The 16,978-nt window shown below is 38.7% G+C and overlaps 1 protein-coding gene across 1 annotated transcript in view; it reads left to right on the top strand.

Moving 5' to 3' along the window:
• Positions 1-16,978, top strand: part of KHDRBS2 (KH RNA binding domain containing, signal transduction associated 2) — a gene marked incomplete at both ends in the record, with an annotated part of 704,484 nt that overhangs the window by 309,157 nt on the left and 378,349 nt on the right. Inside the window, one exon of the mRNA XM_082848563.1 lies at positions 15,382-15,528. Coding sequence (XP_082704689.1) covers positions 15,382-15,528 — 147 coding nt within the window. The remainder of the gene's footprint in view (positions 1-15,381; positions 15,529-16,978) is intronic.

The raw sequence follows: 16,978 nt of genomic DNA, 5'->3' as shown, positions 1-16,978 counted from the left end.
TCAGTGTGATACACCACATTAACGAAAGGAAGGATAAAATTCACATCATCTCAGTAGACACAAAAAAATGCATTTACCAAAATTCAACATCCAATTATGATAAAATCTGTAATCAAAGTTGGTATAGAGTGAACATACCTCAACATAATAAAAACCATTTTTAACAAACCCATAGCTAACATCACACTCAATGGTGAAAAGCTGAAAACTTTTCCTCTAAAATCAGGCACAAGACAAGGAACAAGACAAGGAACAAGTGATGAGAGTGCCCCCCTCTCACCAATTGTATTTAACATAGCATTGGAATTCTAGTCACAGCAGTCAGACAAGAAAAAGAAATAAGAGGCATTCAGATTGGAAGGGAAGAAGTAAAAATGTCACTATTTGCAGATGATATGATGCTATATTTAGAAAACTCTAAAGTCTCCACCAAAAAACTATTAGATCTAATAAATGAATTCTGTAAGGTTGCAGGATAAAATATTGACATACACATCTGTTGCTTTTTTGTACACTAAAAATGAACTCTCAGAAAGAGAAATTAAAGAAACAGTCCGATTTACAGTCACACTAAAAAGAGTAAAATACCTGAGAATGTACTTAATGAAAAAGGTGAAATACCTGTACTCTGAAAATTATAAAATATTGATGAAGGAATTTGAAAATGATACAAAGAAATGTAAAGATACCACATCTTCTTGGATAAGAAGAATTAATATTGTTGAAATGTCCATATTACCCAAAGCAATCTACAGGTTTAATGAAATGCCTATCAAAATACCCATGGCATTTTTCACAGATCTAGAACAAATAATCCTAAAATTTATATGGAACCATAAAACCAAACTGCCATAGCACACTTGAGAAAAAAGAACAAGCTAGAGGTATTATGTTTCCTGACTTCAGACTATGCTATGAAGCTATAGTAATCAAAACAACATAGTACTTGCACAAAACCAGACACAGAGCAATGGAACAGAATAGAGAGCCCAGGACTAAACCGATGCACTTATGATCTATTAATCTACAACAAAGGAGGCAAGAATATACAATGGAGAAAGGACAGACTCTTCAATAAGTGATGCCAGGAAAACTGGACAGCTTCATATAAAAATTGAAATTAGGACAATTCCTCGCACCATATACAAAAATAAACTCAAAATGGAATAAAAACCTAAATATAATATCAGAAACCATAAAACTCCCAGAAGAGAACATAGGCAGAACACTCTTTGACATAAATTGTAGCAATAGATTTTGGAGCTGTCTCCTAAGGCAAAAGAAATAAAAGTAAAAAGAAACAAATGGGACCTAATCAAACTTAAAACTTTTGTACAGCAAAGGAAACCACTGTCAATTGAAAAGACAATCTACTAAATGGGAGAAAATATTTGCAAATGATATGACGGATAAGGGGTTAATATCCAAAATTTATAACCAGTTCACACAACTCAATATAAAAAAAATCCCCAAAGAACTCAATTAAAAATAGCAGAAGATCTGAATAGACACTTTTCCAAAGAAGATATACAGATGGCCTATAGGCACATGAAAAAATGCTCAATATCACCAATCATCAGAGAAATTCAAATCAAAACCACAATGAGGGCTTCCCTGGTGGCGCAGTGGTTGAGAGTCCACCTGCTGATGCAGGGGACACGGGTTCGTGCCCCGGTCTGGGAAGATCCCACATGCTGTGGAGCGGCTGAGCCCCTGAGCCATGGCCACTGAGCATGCACGTCCGGAGCCTGTGCTCCACAACGGGAGAGGCCACAAGAGTGAGAGGCCCGCGTACCGCAAAAAAAAAAAAAAAAAAAAAAAAAAAAACCACAGTGAGATATCACTTCACACCTGTCAGAATGGCTATCATCAAAAAGTCAACAAATAACTAATGTTGGTGAAGATGACAAAGTAGAACTCTTGTACACTGTCGGTATGACTATAAATTGGTGCAGCCGCTATGGAAAACAGTATGAAATTTCCTCAGAAACTTAAAAATAAAACTACCATATGATCCAGCAATTCCACTCCTGGGTATATATCAAAAGAAAGTGAAAACACTAATTAGAAAAGATACATGTACCCCAGTGTTCATAGCAGCATTATTTACAATAGCCAAGACATGGAAGCAACCTAAGTGTCCATCAACAGATGAATGGATAAAGAAGATGTGGTATATATAATGGAATATTACATGGCCATAAAAATAATGAAATTGCCTTTTCCAACACTGTGGATGACCCTAGAGAGTACCATGCTTAGTGAAATAAGTCAGGCAGAGAAAGCCAAATACTCATATCACTTATATGTGGAACCTAAAAAATGAAACACATGAATGTAGATACGAATGTATATAACAAAACAGAAACATACAGATATAGAGAATAAACTAGTGGCTACAACTGGGAGAAGGGACAGGGACAGGGGTGAGATAGGGGTATGGGATAAAGAGACACAAACTACTATGTATAAAATAAATAAGCAATAAGGATATATGGTACAGAAGAGGGAAATATAACTATTATTTTGTAATAACTTTAAATGGAGTATAACCTATAAAAATATTAAATCACTATATTGTACACCTGAAAATATAATATTTTCAATCAACTATACTTCAATTAAAGAAATGGTGAGTAGGACATCAACTCAGTTACTTAGGTGTTCTCTCTGCTGTTGGTGTTGGTGACTTTCAGGAGACTATGGAAGGACAAAACAAAATCTGAAGTAGCACAAAGCAGGAATACATAGTCTACATCAAATTATGAACAATTTATAGCATATTCTAAAAAAATTACCCAAAGCAGGTGACTGTTCTTCTTAATTTGACAAAATGTAAACATTTTCTTTCACTAAAATCCCACTTTAAACAGCACTCTATTTGTGTGTGTGTTTATGTGATTTTAAAGGGTCATTCCAAGTAACAAATAATGATCACCACTGAGACTTCTAAGGATAGTAGGGCCAAATGTCGTCCCCTTTATTTCATTGAGCTCCATAATGAGCTGGACATATAAGCTTGGGAATTAGCACTCAGTAACTAAATTACTCTGTTTAATAGAGGTGAAAATAACTTGAAATTCCCTAGGAAATTCCAGGTGGGAGGACAGAGTAATAACAAAAATTAGAGACAGAACAGAAAAAATTAAAATTGTGTAATGAAGCAGGGAAGGGCTTGGGGAGAAGAGAAGGAGGATTTTTTTTGAGCTGTCTGTAATGAGATTATCATTACAATGATACAATGTGAACTCTTTGCTTTCTTCCCCTCTGATATTTTAAATGAAGTCAGTGTCACCCATAAATGATTTTTAGAGTGGATCTTATAGGATGTTTTAAGAAATTTTGAGTTTTATGTTAAAATTTGCAGTTGGCAAATCCAGGAACCAAATGGCTTCACCAAAGCACAAGAGGACATCTAATCCTGTGTCCTATTTTGGGGAAGTTGTCTTGAATCATCTGAACTAAGATAAACTACCTAGTTGTGAGCTGACTTGAGTGTCTACCCCAGAATAGAATTGGGGGTGGCAGGTCCTAACCATCCTGCCCTTGCTGTTGGGCAAACTGTTCAAGAAAATAAAAAATGACCTGTCCTGAAGCACATCTGTTTTAGGGATACAATATCAATATCCATGAGAAATTGTGTAAACTAATCTGAGCTCAACCTTAAAAACTTTGGATGAATGCCTTCTTTGGAACTGGCAGTTACAGACACAGAGTTAGGGAATTACAGACACAGAGTTAGTGATGTGAGATCACTAGCATTTTTAGGTAAGCTCTTCATAAAATAGGAGTTGAGTGAGAACGTTGAAAATAATAGTTTCACCCAGCACTGATAACACAGTTACCAAGGAAGCAGAATCTTTGGGGGAGGGAAAGGAAATTCACAGCATATGTGCTTGGTGGATCAAGACCTGTAACCTGCTCTAGGGCACAGTGCAGGGCACAGTGCTACATAGAACTGGATACCAGGAAAGTGTAGTGTCTTTTAGAAACTAGAGATATCCATGGTATATGGATGTATAAAATGTTTACTTACACTTAAGTATGTGTACCGGCAATACACCTATACTGATTAAGAATTTGACCTTTGTGGAAATTGGGGAAGATGGCGGAAGAGTAAGACGCGGAGATCACCTTCCTCTCCACAGATACACCAGAAATACATCTACGCGTGGAACAACTCCTACGGAGCACCTACTGAACGCTGGCAGAAGACTTCAGACCTCCCAAAAGGCAAGGAACCCCCCATGTACCTGGTTAGGGCAAAAGAAAAAACTAAACAGAGACAAAAGGATAGGGACGGGTCCTGCACCAGCGGGAGGGAGCTGTGAAGGAGGAAAAGTGTCCACACACTAGGAAGCCCCTTCGCGGGTGGAGACTTCGGGAGGCGGAGTGGGGGAGCTTGGGAGCCGCGGAGGAGAGCACAGCAACAGGGGTGCGGAGGGCAAAGCGGACAGACTCCAGCGCAGAGGATCGGGCCGACCGGCACTCACCAGCCGAGAGGCTTGTCTGCTCGCCCGCCGGGGCGGGCAGGGCTGGGAGCTGAGGCTCCGGCTTTTGTCGGAGCGCCGGGAGAGGACTGAGGTTGGCGGCGTGAACACAGCCTGCAGGGCGTTGGTGCGCCGCGGCTGGCCGGGAGAGAGTCCGGGGAGGGGTCTGGACCTGCCAGAGAGGCAAGAGACTTTTACGTCCCTCTTTGTTTCCTGGTGCGCGAGGAGAGGGGATTAAGAACACTGCTTGAGAGAGCTCCAGGGACGGGCGCGAGCCGCGGCTAAGAGTGCGGAGCCCAGAGACGGACATGGGACGCTAAGGCCGCTGCTGCTGCCGCCAGGAGGCCTGTGTGCGAACACAGGTCACTAGCCACACGCCCTTCCGGGGAGCCTGTGCAGCCCGCCACTGCCAGGGTCCCGGGATCCAGGGACGGCTCCCCCGGGAGAGCGCACGGCGCGCCTCAGGCTGCAGCGTCACGCCGGCCTCTGCCGCTGCAGGCCCGCCCCGCACTCCGTGACCCTCCCTACCCCCCGGCCTGGGTGAGCCAGAGCCTCCGAATCAGCGGCTCCTTTAACCCCGTCCTGTCTGAGCAAAGAACAGACGCCCTCCAGCGACCTACACACACAGGCGGGGCCAAATCCAAAGCTGAGCCCCTGGGAACTGTGAGAACAAAGAAGAGAAAGGGAAATCTCTCCCAGCAGCCTCAGAAGCAGCGGATTAAAGCTCCACAATCAACTTGATATACCCTGCATCTGTGGAATACCTGAATAGACAACGAATCATCCCAAATTAAGGAGCCCTGTGGATGAAAGGCTCTTGGGGCTGCAGCCAGGAGTCAGTGCTGTGCCTCTGAGGTGGGAGAGCCAACTTCAGGACACTGGTCCACAAGAGGCCTCCCAGCTGCACATAATATCAAACAGCAAAAATCTCCGAGAGATCTCCATCTCAACGCCAGCACCCAGCTTCACTCAACGACCAGCAAGCTACAGTGCTGGACATCCTATGCCAAACAACTAGCAAGACAGGAACACAACCCCACCCATTAGCAGAGAGGCTGCCCAAAATCATAATAAGTCTACAGACACCCCAAAACACACCACCAGAAGTGGACCTGCCCACCAGAAAGACAAGATCCAGCCTCATCCACCAGAACACAGGCACTAGTACCCTCCACCAGGAAGCCTACACAACCCACTGAACCAACCTTAGCCACTGGGGACAGACACAAAAAACAACAGGAATGACGAACCTTCAGCCTGCAAAAAAGGAGACCCCAAACACAGTAAGATAAGCAAAATGAAAAGACAGAAAAACACACAGCAGATGAAGGAGCAAGATAAAAACCCACCAGACCTAACAAATGAAGAGGAAATAGGCAGTCTACCTGAAAAAGAATTCAGAATAATGATAGTAAGGTTGATCCGAAATCTTGGAGATAGAATGGACAATAGAATGGACAAATTGCAAGAATCAGTTAACAAGGACCTAGAAGAACTAAAGATGAAACAAGCAACGATGAACAGCACAATAAATGAAATTAAAAGTACTCTAGATGGGATCAATAGCAGACTAACAGAGGCAGAAGAACGGATAAGTGACCTGGAAGATAAAAGAGTGGAAATAACTACTGCAGAGCAGAATAAAGAAAAAAGAATGAAAAGAACTGAGGACAGTCTCAGAGACCTCTGGGACAACATTAAACACACCAACATTCGAATTATAGGGGTTCCAGAAGAAGAAGAGAAAAAGAAAGGGACTGAGAAAATATTTGAAGAGATTATAGTTGAAAACTTCCCTAATATGGGAAAGGAAATAGTTAATCAAGTCCAGGAAGCACAGAGAGTCCCATACAGGATAAATCCAAAGAGAAATACGCCAAGACACATATTAATCAAACTGTCAAAAATTAAATACAAAGAAAACATATTAAAAGCAGCAACAGAAAAACAACAAATAACACACAAGGGAATCCCCATAAGGTTGACAGCTGATCTTTCAGCAGAAACTCTGCAAGCCAGAAGGGAGTGACAGGACATATTGAAAGTGTTGAAGGAGAAAAACCTGCAACCAAGATTACTCTACCCAGCAAGGATCTCATTCAGATTTGATGGAGAAATTAAAACCTTTACAGACAAGCAAAAGCTGAGAGAGTTCAGCACCACCAAACCAGCTCTACAACAACTGCTAAAGGAACTTCTCTAGGCAAGAAACAAAAAAGAAGGAAAGGACCTACAATAACGGACCCAAAACAATTAAGAAAATGGGAATAGGAACACACATATCGATAATTACCTTAAATGTAAATGGACTAAATGCTCCCACCAAAAGACGCAGATTGGCTGAATGGATACAAAAACAAGACCCATATATTTGCTGTCTACAAGAGACCCACTTCAGACCTAGAGACACATACAGACTGAAAGTAAGGGGATGGAAAAAGGTATTTCATGCAAATGGAAACCAAAAGAAAGCTGGAGTAGCAATTCTCATATCAGACAAAATAGACTTTAAAACAAAGACTATTAGAAGAGACAAAGAAGGACACTACATAATGATCAAGGGATCGATCCAAGAGGAAGATATAACAATTGTAAATATTTATGCACCCAACATAGGTGCACCTCAATACATAAGGCAAATACTGACAACCATAAAAGGGGAAATCGACAGTAACACATTCATAGTAGGGGACTTTAACACCCCACTTTCACCAATGGACAGATCATCCAAAATGAAAATAAATAAGGAAACACAAGCTTTAAATGATACATTAAACGAGATGGAGTTAATTGATATTTATAGGACATTCCATCCAAAAACAACAGAATACACATTTTTCTCAAGTGCTCATGGAACATTCTCCAGGGTAGATCATATCTTGGGTCACAAATCAAGCCTTGGTAAATTTAAGAAAATTGAAATTGTATCAAGTATCTTTTCTGACCACAACGCCATGAGACTAGATATCAATTACAGGAAAAGATCTGTAAAAAATACAAACACATGGAGGCTAAACAATACACTACTTAATAATGAAGTGATCACTGAAGAAATCAAAGAGGAAATCAAAAAATACCTAGAAACAAATGACAATGGAGACACAACGACCCAAAAACCTGTGGGATGCAGCAAAAGCAGATCTAAAGGGGGAAGTTTATAGCAATACAAGCCCACCTTAAGAAGCAGGAAACATCTCGAATAAACAACCTAACCTTGCACCTCAAGCAATTAGAGAAAGAAGAACAAAAAAGCCCCAAAGCTAGCAGAAGGAAAGAAATCATAAAAATCAGATCAGAAATAAATGAAAAAGAAATGAAGGAAACAATAGCAAAGATCAATAAAACTAAAAGCTGGTTCTTTGAGAAGATAAACAAAATAGATAAACCACTAGCCAGACTCATCAAGAAAAAAAGGGAGAAGACTCAAATCAATAGAATTAGAAATGAAAAAGGAGAGGTAACAACTGACACTGCAGAAATAAAAGAGATCATGAGAGATTACTACAAGCAATTCTATGCCAATAAAATGGACAATCTGGAAGAAATGGACAAATTCTTAGAAATGCACAACCTGCCAAGACTGAATCAGGAAGAAATAGAAAATATGAACAGACCAATCACAAGCACTGAAATTGAAACTGTGATTAAAAATCTTCCAACAAAGAAAAGCCCAGGACCAGATGGCTTCACAGGCGAATTCTATCAAACATTTAGAGAAGAGCTAACACCTATCCTTCTCAAACTCTTCCAAAATATAGCAGAGGGAGGAACACTCCCAAACTCCTTCTACGAGGCCACCATCACCTTGATACCAAAACCAGACAAGGATGTCACAAAGAAAGAAAACTACAGGCCAATATCACTGATGAACATAGATGCAAAAATCCTCAACAAAATACTAGCAAACAGAATCCAACAGCACATTAAAAGGATCATACACCATGATCAAGTGGGGTTTATTCCAGGAATGCAAGGATTCTTCAATATATGCAAATCTATCAATGTGATAAACCATATTAACAAACTGAAGGAGAAAAACCATATGATCATCTCAATAGATGCAGAGAAAGCTTTTGACAAAATTCAACACCCATTTATGATAAAAACCCTGCAGAAAGTAGGCATAGAGGGAACTTTCCTCAACATAATAAAGGCCATATATGACAAGCCCACAGCAAACATCATCCTCAATGGTGAAAAACTGAAAGCATTTCCACTAAGATCAGGAACAAGACAAGGTTGCCCACTCTCACCACTCTTATTCAACATAGTTTTGGAAGTTTTAGCCACAGCAATCAGAGAAGAAGAGGAAATAAAAGGAATCCAAATCAGAAAAGAAGAAGTAAAGCTGTCACTGTTTGCAGATGACATGATCCTATACATAGAGAACCCTAAAGATGCTACCAGAAAACTACTAGAGCTAATCAGTGAATTTGGTAAAGTGGCAGGATACAAAATTAATGCACAGAAATCTCTGGCATTCCTATATACTAATGATGAAAAATCTGAAAGTGAAATCAAGAAAACACTCCCATTTACCATTGCAACAAAAAGAATAAAATATCTAGGAATAAACCTACCTAAGGAGACAAAAGATCTGTATGCAGAAAATTATAAGACACTGATGAAAGAAATTAAAGATGATACAAATAGATGGAGAGATATACCATGTTCTTGGATTGGAAGAATCAACATTGTGAAAATGACTCTACTACCCAAAGCAATCTATAGATTCAATGCAATCCCTATCAAACTACCACTGGCATTTTTCACAGAACTAGAACAAAAAATTTCACAATTTGTATGGAAACACAAAAGACCCCGAATAGCCAAAGCAATCTTGAGAACGAAAGAAGGAACTGGAGGAATCAGGCTCCCAGACTTCAGACTATACTACAAAGCTACAGTTATCAAGGCGGTATGGTACTGGCACAAAAACAGAAAGATAGATCAATGGAACAGGATAGAAAGCCCAGAGATAAACCCACGCACATACGGTCACCTTATCTTTGACAAAGGAGGCAGAAATGTACAGTGGAGAAAGGACAGCCTATTCAATAAGTGGTGCTGGGAAAACTGGACAGCTACATGTAAAAGTATGAAATTAGATCACTCCCTAACACCATACACAAAAATAAGCTCAAAATGGATTAAAGACCTAAATGTAAGGCCAGAAACTATCAAACTCTTAGAGGAAAACATAGGCAGAACACTCTATGACATAAATCACAGCAAGGTCCTTTTTGACCCACCTCCTAGAGAAATGGAAATAAAAACAAGAGTAAACAAATGGGACCTAATGAAACTTAAAAGCTTTTGCGCAGCAAAGGAAACCATAAAGAAGACCAAAAGACAACCCTCAGAATGGGAGAAAATATTTGCAAATAAAGCAACTGACAAAGGATTAATCTCCAAAATTTATAAGCAGCTCATGCAGCTTAATAACAAAAAAACAAACAACCCAATCCAAAAATGGGCAGAAGACCTAAATAGACATTTCTCCAAAGAAGATATACAGAGTGCCAACAAACACATGAAAGAATGCTCAACATCACTAATCCTGAGAGAAATGCAAATCAAAACTACAATGAGATATCATCTCACACCAGTCAGAATGGCCATCATCAAAAAATCTAGAAACAATAAATGCTGGAGAGGGTGTGGAGAAAAGGGAATCCTCTTACACTGTTGGTGGGAATGTGAATTGATACAGCCACTGTGGAGAACAGTATGGAGGTTCCTTAAAAAGCTACAAATAGAACTACCATATGACCCAGCAATCCCACTACTGGGCATATACCCTGAGAAAACCATAATTCAAAAAGAGTCATGTACCAAAATGTTCATTGCAGCTCTATTTACAATAGCCCAGAGATGGAAACAACCTAAGTGTCCATCATCGGATGAATGGATAAAGAAGATGTGGCACATATATACAATGGAATATTACTCAGCCATAAAAAGAGACGAAATTGAGCTATTTGTAATGAGGTGGATAGACCTAGAGTCTGTCATACAGAGTGAAGTAAGTCAGAAAGAGAGAGACAAATACCGTATGCTAACACATATATATGGAATTAAAAAAAAAATGTCATGAAAAACCTAGGGGTGAAACAGGAATAAAGACACAGACTTACTAGAGAATGGACTTGAGGCTATGGGGAGGGGGAAGGGTAAACGGTGACAAAGCGATAAAGAGGCATGGACATATATACACTACCAAACGTAAGGTACATAGCTAGTGGGAAGCAGCCGCATAGCACAGGGAGATCAGCTCGGTGCTTTGTGACCGCCTGGAGGGGTGGGATAGGGAGGGTGGGAGGGAGGGAGACGCAAGCGGGAAGAGATATGGGAATATATGTATATATATAACTGATTCATTTTGTTGTGAAGCTGAAACTAACATACCATTGTAAAGCAATTATACTCCAATAAAGATGTTAAAAAAAAAAGAATTTGATCTTTGTTATGAGATTAACTGGATCCTATTCTCTGATTCATAGTCTGTATAACTCTGGATAAGTTTCTCTCTCTGTGCCGTAGTCCCCTCATCAGTAAAATTAGGGGAACAATATTATCTAGCATATAATTTTGCAGATAAAATTAGATAATCCATGGAAAGTACTCTGCATACCTATAATCTAAGAAGTAATACCAAAATTATGACATCTATTCCATTACTGGTATTGTTTTAAAAAATGACTTGAAGAAAATATACTGAAAATGTTAACAGTATATCTTGAATTGTATGCTTGTTGAGTAAAAAAATACATTTGTAATTGTTGAGTTTTTTTTTTTTGAAGTTTTCTTCATTGAACATGCTATTTTGAATTAAGAGGAAATTTCCCCAGCTGTCAAATTATTTCTGGGTCAGAAACATTCTTTTGTAGAAGACAAAATACAAATGATAATTCCTAAGAGAAAGCTCCCTTTAAAATCCTTTTAACAATTAAATACATGAATGCAATTTAAATTAGACTCTCTTTAGTGCCGTGCTATTCTCTAAAAGATAACTGATAAAAACTGATATGTTTTACTTATAGTTTACCTTAAGGTTAGTGTGGGTTAGAGTATTTGGGGATATGTAACACTGGATTTGTTATTCCCTAATGACCTTGTGTAAACAATTTCTAATGTTTAGCAACTAATAATTTTACTTAAAATAATTAGCTTGTGATTCCTTTGTAATAGTTAAACACCACGAATTATCCTCTGAAGGTCAGTGGCTAAAGTAAATGTCCTCAGTGGAATACATATGCCTTTATACATGGAAGACTAAATAATATCGACTGAGTGTCCAGTCTTTTAAAATGGAACTTTGAATCACGTCAAGTAAATTCACCTTCTGGTGTGTGCATCTCACATTCTTTTGATTTATTCTCTCTTCCCTTTTCCATGTCTTTATTAGATGGAGATCCAATGTTCCTAGTGTGAACTTTGGAATGATTCAGTTTACACCTAAGATTTTTCTAGCATTTCTAAATTTCTTAATCTTTTTCTTTACTCTTCTTGCTATTGTGTGCCTGTTCTAACTAGTGTAAGCTTCCAGGGCACTATGATCTTTGTTACAAAACATGCAAGATATGATGGGGCAGAAACATGAAAACACTACCACCCAGTTCATAATTGACTTACTAGGTAATGCATTTATTACAAAGATAAACATTTTTCCAATAATATATTTGGAACTCTTGTTCAATAAATACCTCAAGAGACTGTATTAAATTACTATAAATATACTTACTGGTGTCCAGGCCCTTGTGCTTTTCAGGATGGCTGTGATGTCTGCTTATATTCAAATGAAACTTGGAGCTTTATATTATAAATCCAACCAGGGTGTAAAGTATTGTTTTTGAAAATAAAATCTGAACACTCTGGCAGACTCTGGCTAGGTATTCATCAAAATTAGATATAATAATCAAGTGTCATTTTAACTCACCCTGAATGAGGACTGAATGGCAAAGACAGCTCATAATCAAGCAGTATCCATTCTCACTGTTTTCTGTCGTAAACGAAGCCCTCGCATTTTAGGTGGCCTCACGGCTGCTCGGTCTGAATCCACATACAGAGCCTCCATTGCATCCAGGGCCACCATGTGACCACGCTCTTGCCAAAGACACGTCAGCAGAGTTGATATATGAAGCCTCTGGTACATGTCCTTGAAAGGAAGCTTTTTGCTGTCCACGCTTTCTTTTTTCCACAGAGTGGAATCAGAAGTTGTGATAGACAGCCTCCTTCATCAACACATATGAGAGGAACATCTTAGGGGCTGGAGAAGGGTGCGGAGAAAGACCACCTGCTCCTCCAGCTGCCTGTAGCCGCAGACTCTTGCATTAAAGAGAAATAACTCTTCTTCTTGTTTGAGACACATTTATTTTGGTCCCTGTTGAAAAAAACAAACATTATTTTAAAATACTACTTGAGAAATTGGAAATATTTATTATCATTATTATATTAAATTCATATGGCATTTTTTAGTATACAAAATATTCTTCAATTTTCTCAAAACTCACAAAATTCTTTGAGGTACATACTATTATCTTAACTTCACATATGAAGAAACTAAAGCTTGGGAAATTTTGCTTTGTCAGAAGTCATCCCCAGGAGCAAGGGCAAATATAGCACCTTTGAAGGTATGAGTCTGGTTTTGAAAATAACCAGCAGTAGCTCATGGGAGGTTCCGCTGTGGTAACTTTGGTTCTCTGAAGTCTTTATCAGAGCTGTCCCCTACTGCACTGAGTCCTGGCTCCAGTCCTGACTCACTCTTGACCTTGAAGAAGTTGATTAATCTCCGAAGACTTCAGTTTCCTCATACGCTTATATAAAGTTTGATTGGGGGAGGGTGGATGTTGGGAAAAAGGAAAATGTGTTTTTAAATAGAAAGCTGCATTTTTCATGAACAACAGCCTATTGGTTCTACTGCAAAGATATCTCATCTGGCTTATTTTGAGAGTCTGAAGTCAAGTGTTATAATTCTGATCTCAATACCACACCTCCAGTGGCAGACCTTATTAAATTTGTCTAGTAAGTAGCCCTTAATAACCAGCAGAAAACCAGCTGAGGAAGTATTGAGAAGTGTCAGAATTGGACATTAAGAGAAACCTTTTTAATAAAAGTAAAAACTCTAGTTAGATAGAGAATGTATGCCTAGGAAAGTAAGAGTGTATTCCCGGGCTGACAAGTATTGCTGTGAGAGATTTGAGTAGGTGTGGGAGGCACAGGAAAACAAGCAGGCCTTTCCATCTCTGTTATGGATCCTCCATGTGTTGAAATGATGGGCATTTCTAATCAGATAAACACTTTAACATGTGTAATACAGTTACCTCATATGAAATAGATAGCAAATTTGCTTTTGTTTATCCAGTTTAGGTGTATTCATGTTACACTTCCAATTTCATCCACACATAAAACTAAAAATTACTTTAAAAATTTTTATCCTTTGAAATTTAGTGAAACAATTGCTAGTTTGGGGGGAGGAGAGTCAAGAAAGGTAAAATATAATTAATATTATTTATGTTAATTTTTAACTAAATTTTGCTTCCTTGAAATCCAAATGCAAATCTGGTTGCAAAATGAGCTGGGTTTGAATCCCAACTTGAGGTTACTTAAAGTCTTTTAAACTCAATTTCCTAATCTGAATTATGTGAATACTGTGCAAGGTTATTGTGAGATTGGAGGTGTCTGTAAAACACCTAACACACGTGAGCAAAGTACCTGGATCAGACGCTGATCTGCTCAGCATATGAACTGAATTAATCAGGCCCCAATAATGACTTGGGTGCAGTACTAACAAAAAATCTGAGGGTATGTAGCTCACGCAGAATCAAGGCCAACATAATGCTTAACAGCCATCCCTTTAATATACTCCTCTATACTGACCAATGTGAGGCGGCCAAGATAGCGAAGTGGTGAGTAGGAGCCAAATGATGACCTACACCTGCAGGCATGAGGCTGAGAGAGAAGTCTCGGTTTTGCTCACTTTCATGGAGAATGAGTAACATTTTCACCACTTCTCAAAAAGTATCTAGAAAATCCTGGTTCTCTTAAAGAGCAATGGTCATCTTGGTTTTATTATCTGCAAATGATTACTTGTCAGGCACAAAAACAATCCTTTCCTTCCAGTGGAGTCCACTGAGGAGTTAATGGCATTTCTGTCACTTCTTTTCAGGGATTTAACATTTTTATTTAGCCGATTAAAATGTGGTGTAGATGACAATCATGCCAGATTTTTTTAACATCTTTATTGGAGTATAATTGCTTTACAATGGTGTGTTAGTTTCTGCTGTATAACAAAGTGAATCAGCTATACATATACTTATATCCCCATATCCCCACCTCGAGGTGGTCACAAAGCACTGAGCTGATCTCCCTGTGCTATGCAGTTGCTTCCCACTAGCTATCTATTTTACGTTTGGTGGTGTATATATGTCAATGCTACTCTCTGATTTCGTCCCAGCTTACACTGCCCCCTACCTGTGTCCTCAAGTCCATTCTCTACGTCTGTGTCTTTATTCCTGTCCTGCCCCTACATTCATCAGAACCATTTTTTTTTTTAGATTCCATCTATATGTGTTAGCATATGGTATTTGTTACAATGGAATATTACTCAGCCATAAAAAGTAACAAAATTGAGTTATTTGTAGTGAGGTGGATGGATCCAGAGTCTGTCATACAGAGTGAAGTAAGTCAGAAAGAGAAAAACAAATGCCAGATTTTTTTTTAAAAGAATCATTTAAACACTCAAAAATGGCTTGTACCAGATTTTTATTTCTCAAAGAGTTTCTACTAAGGGAAAATTTGCTTAGATTATGCCCTCTGTCATCTTCTCAGTAAATGTTAAATCAATGCAAAATGAGTGGATTTGTATTTCTAAAAATAACCTTTTTCACAGGAAGAAGAACTAAGGAAGAGTGGGGAAGCCAAATATGCACACTTGAGTGATGAACTTCATGTATTAATTGAAGTGTTTGCTCCACCTGGGGAAGCTTATTCACGTATGAGTCATGCATTGGAAGAGATTAAAAAATTTCTGGTTCCCGTAAGTGCTTTTCATTTTTACAAACATGTTTCTCATCAGTTTCTATTAAAAAATGTGCCTTTGATTTTCACTGACTTTTTAAAAAAGAAACATATTGCAGACTAATTATCTGTAGAGTTGACATGAAGATTAAAATTAAAAAGAGTACAAAAAGCACTTAGCACAGGACCTGGTGCCACATAATGGTGGTTTGGAAGCAGCATTTGTCTTCAGTACACTGCATGCCACACACCCATTTGTAGCCATGAAGAATAAGACAGTTAACACATAAACACAAATACGTAACTGAAATTGTATACTTTTCTCTTGTGTCTTAATTACTTAGTAGTTGACATGTATTGTTCATACTTTTTTTTTTTTTCTTTTGCGGTACGCGGGCCTCTCACTGCTGTGGCCTCTCCCGCTGTGGAGCACAGGCCCAGCAGCCATGGCTCACGGGCCCAGCCGCTCCGCGGCATGTGGGATCCTCCCGGACCGGGGCACGAACCCGTGTCCCCTGCATCGGTAGGCGGACTCTCAACCACTGTGCCACCAGGGAAGCCCTCATAATTTTTAATTAGTAGAGAATATCTTCAGGTAGAGTGGAAGGGGAAAAAGATTAAACATAATATATGTAACAAGACAACAATAGTGTTTGAAAATATCAAATGTATCTTATGCAATAGTATGTCAGGTGCTGGCTCATTATAAAACATAATGTAAAATAATCAATACTAATAAAACTAGACATTTGTTGACATTACACAAAAATTGGAAAAATAAACTTATTGCACTATATGAAGGAAACAGAGATTGTTCATATAGTAAGGGAGCAAATTCAGGGTTGCATACTGAATAGAATTCTCTACTGATTTTCTAAGAAATAGAGGAAGGTTAAATGAATGAAGCTTTCCTAAAGGTCGACAATTTAGCATTCCAGGAAGAGGTTGTTTGAATAAAAATCTTGGTGTTAGGCTTGGAGCTGGGAATAAGATAATTAGAAGAGAATGCTGAGTTAAGTTTTCTGGATTGCCCTGGCAGGAGTCTTCAGTGGACAGAGAAAGAGAGAATAGCTAAGATTAATCTGTGCAATGAAGAAACACTGTAGATTTCTAAACTAAGCAATAAACTCAGAGGAAATGGTGGGTAAGATTCATTGATTGTCAGTGATTTTGATAATGGGGGAAAAAAACAGAGAATTTCATAATGGAAAAGCGTCAAAATCTAACCACATAATCTATTTATATGCCCAGTTTTAAAGTTCCTGTCAAGACAAGGTTATAGAATAATCCCATACCACTCTGATTATTCCATAACTTTATATGCACACAGAATTTCTGCACAATTTATTATCTGGTACTTATCTGAACACTTCCCTAAATAGATCCCATGTTTCTTAAGAATGAGAATGCTATGTTCTCTCTTCCTTTTACTTCTGAACTAAATGCCTGGTTCTGTTGGGTAAACAGTT

Source organism: Leucopleurus acutus, assembly GCF_964270905.1.
Source record: "Leucopleurus acutus genome assembly, chromosome: 10".
Taxonomy (NCBI): Eukaryota; Metazoa; Chordata; class Mammalia; order Artiodactyla; family Delphinidae; genus Leucopleurus; species Leucopleurus acutus.
Note: the sequence above shows the minus strand (reverse complement) of the source record. Positions and strands in the feature narration are given on the sequence as shown.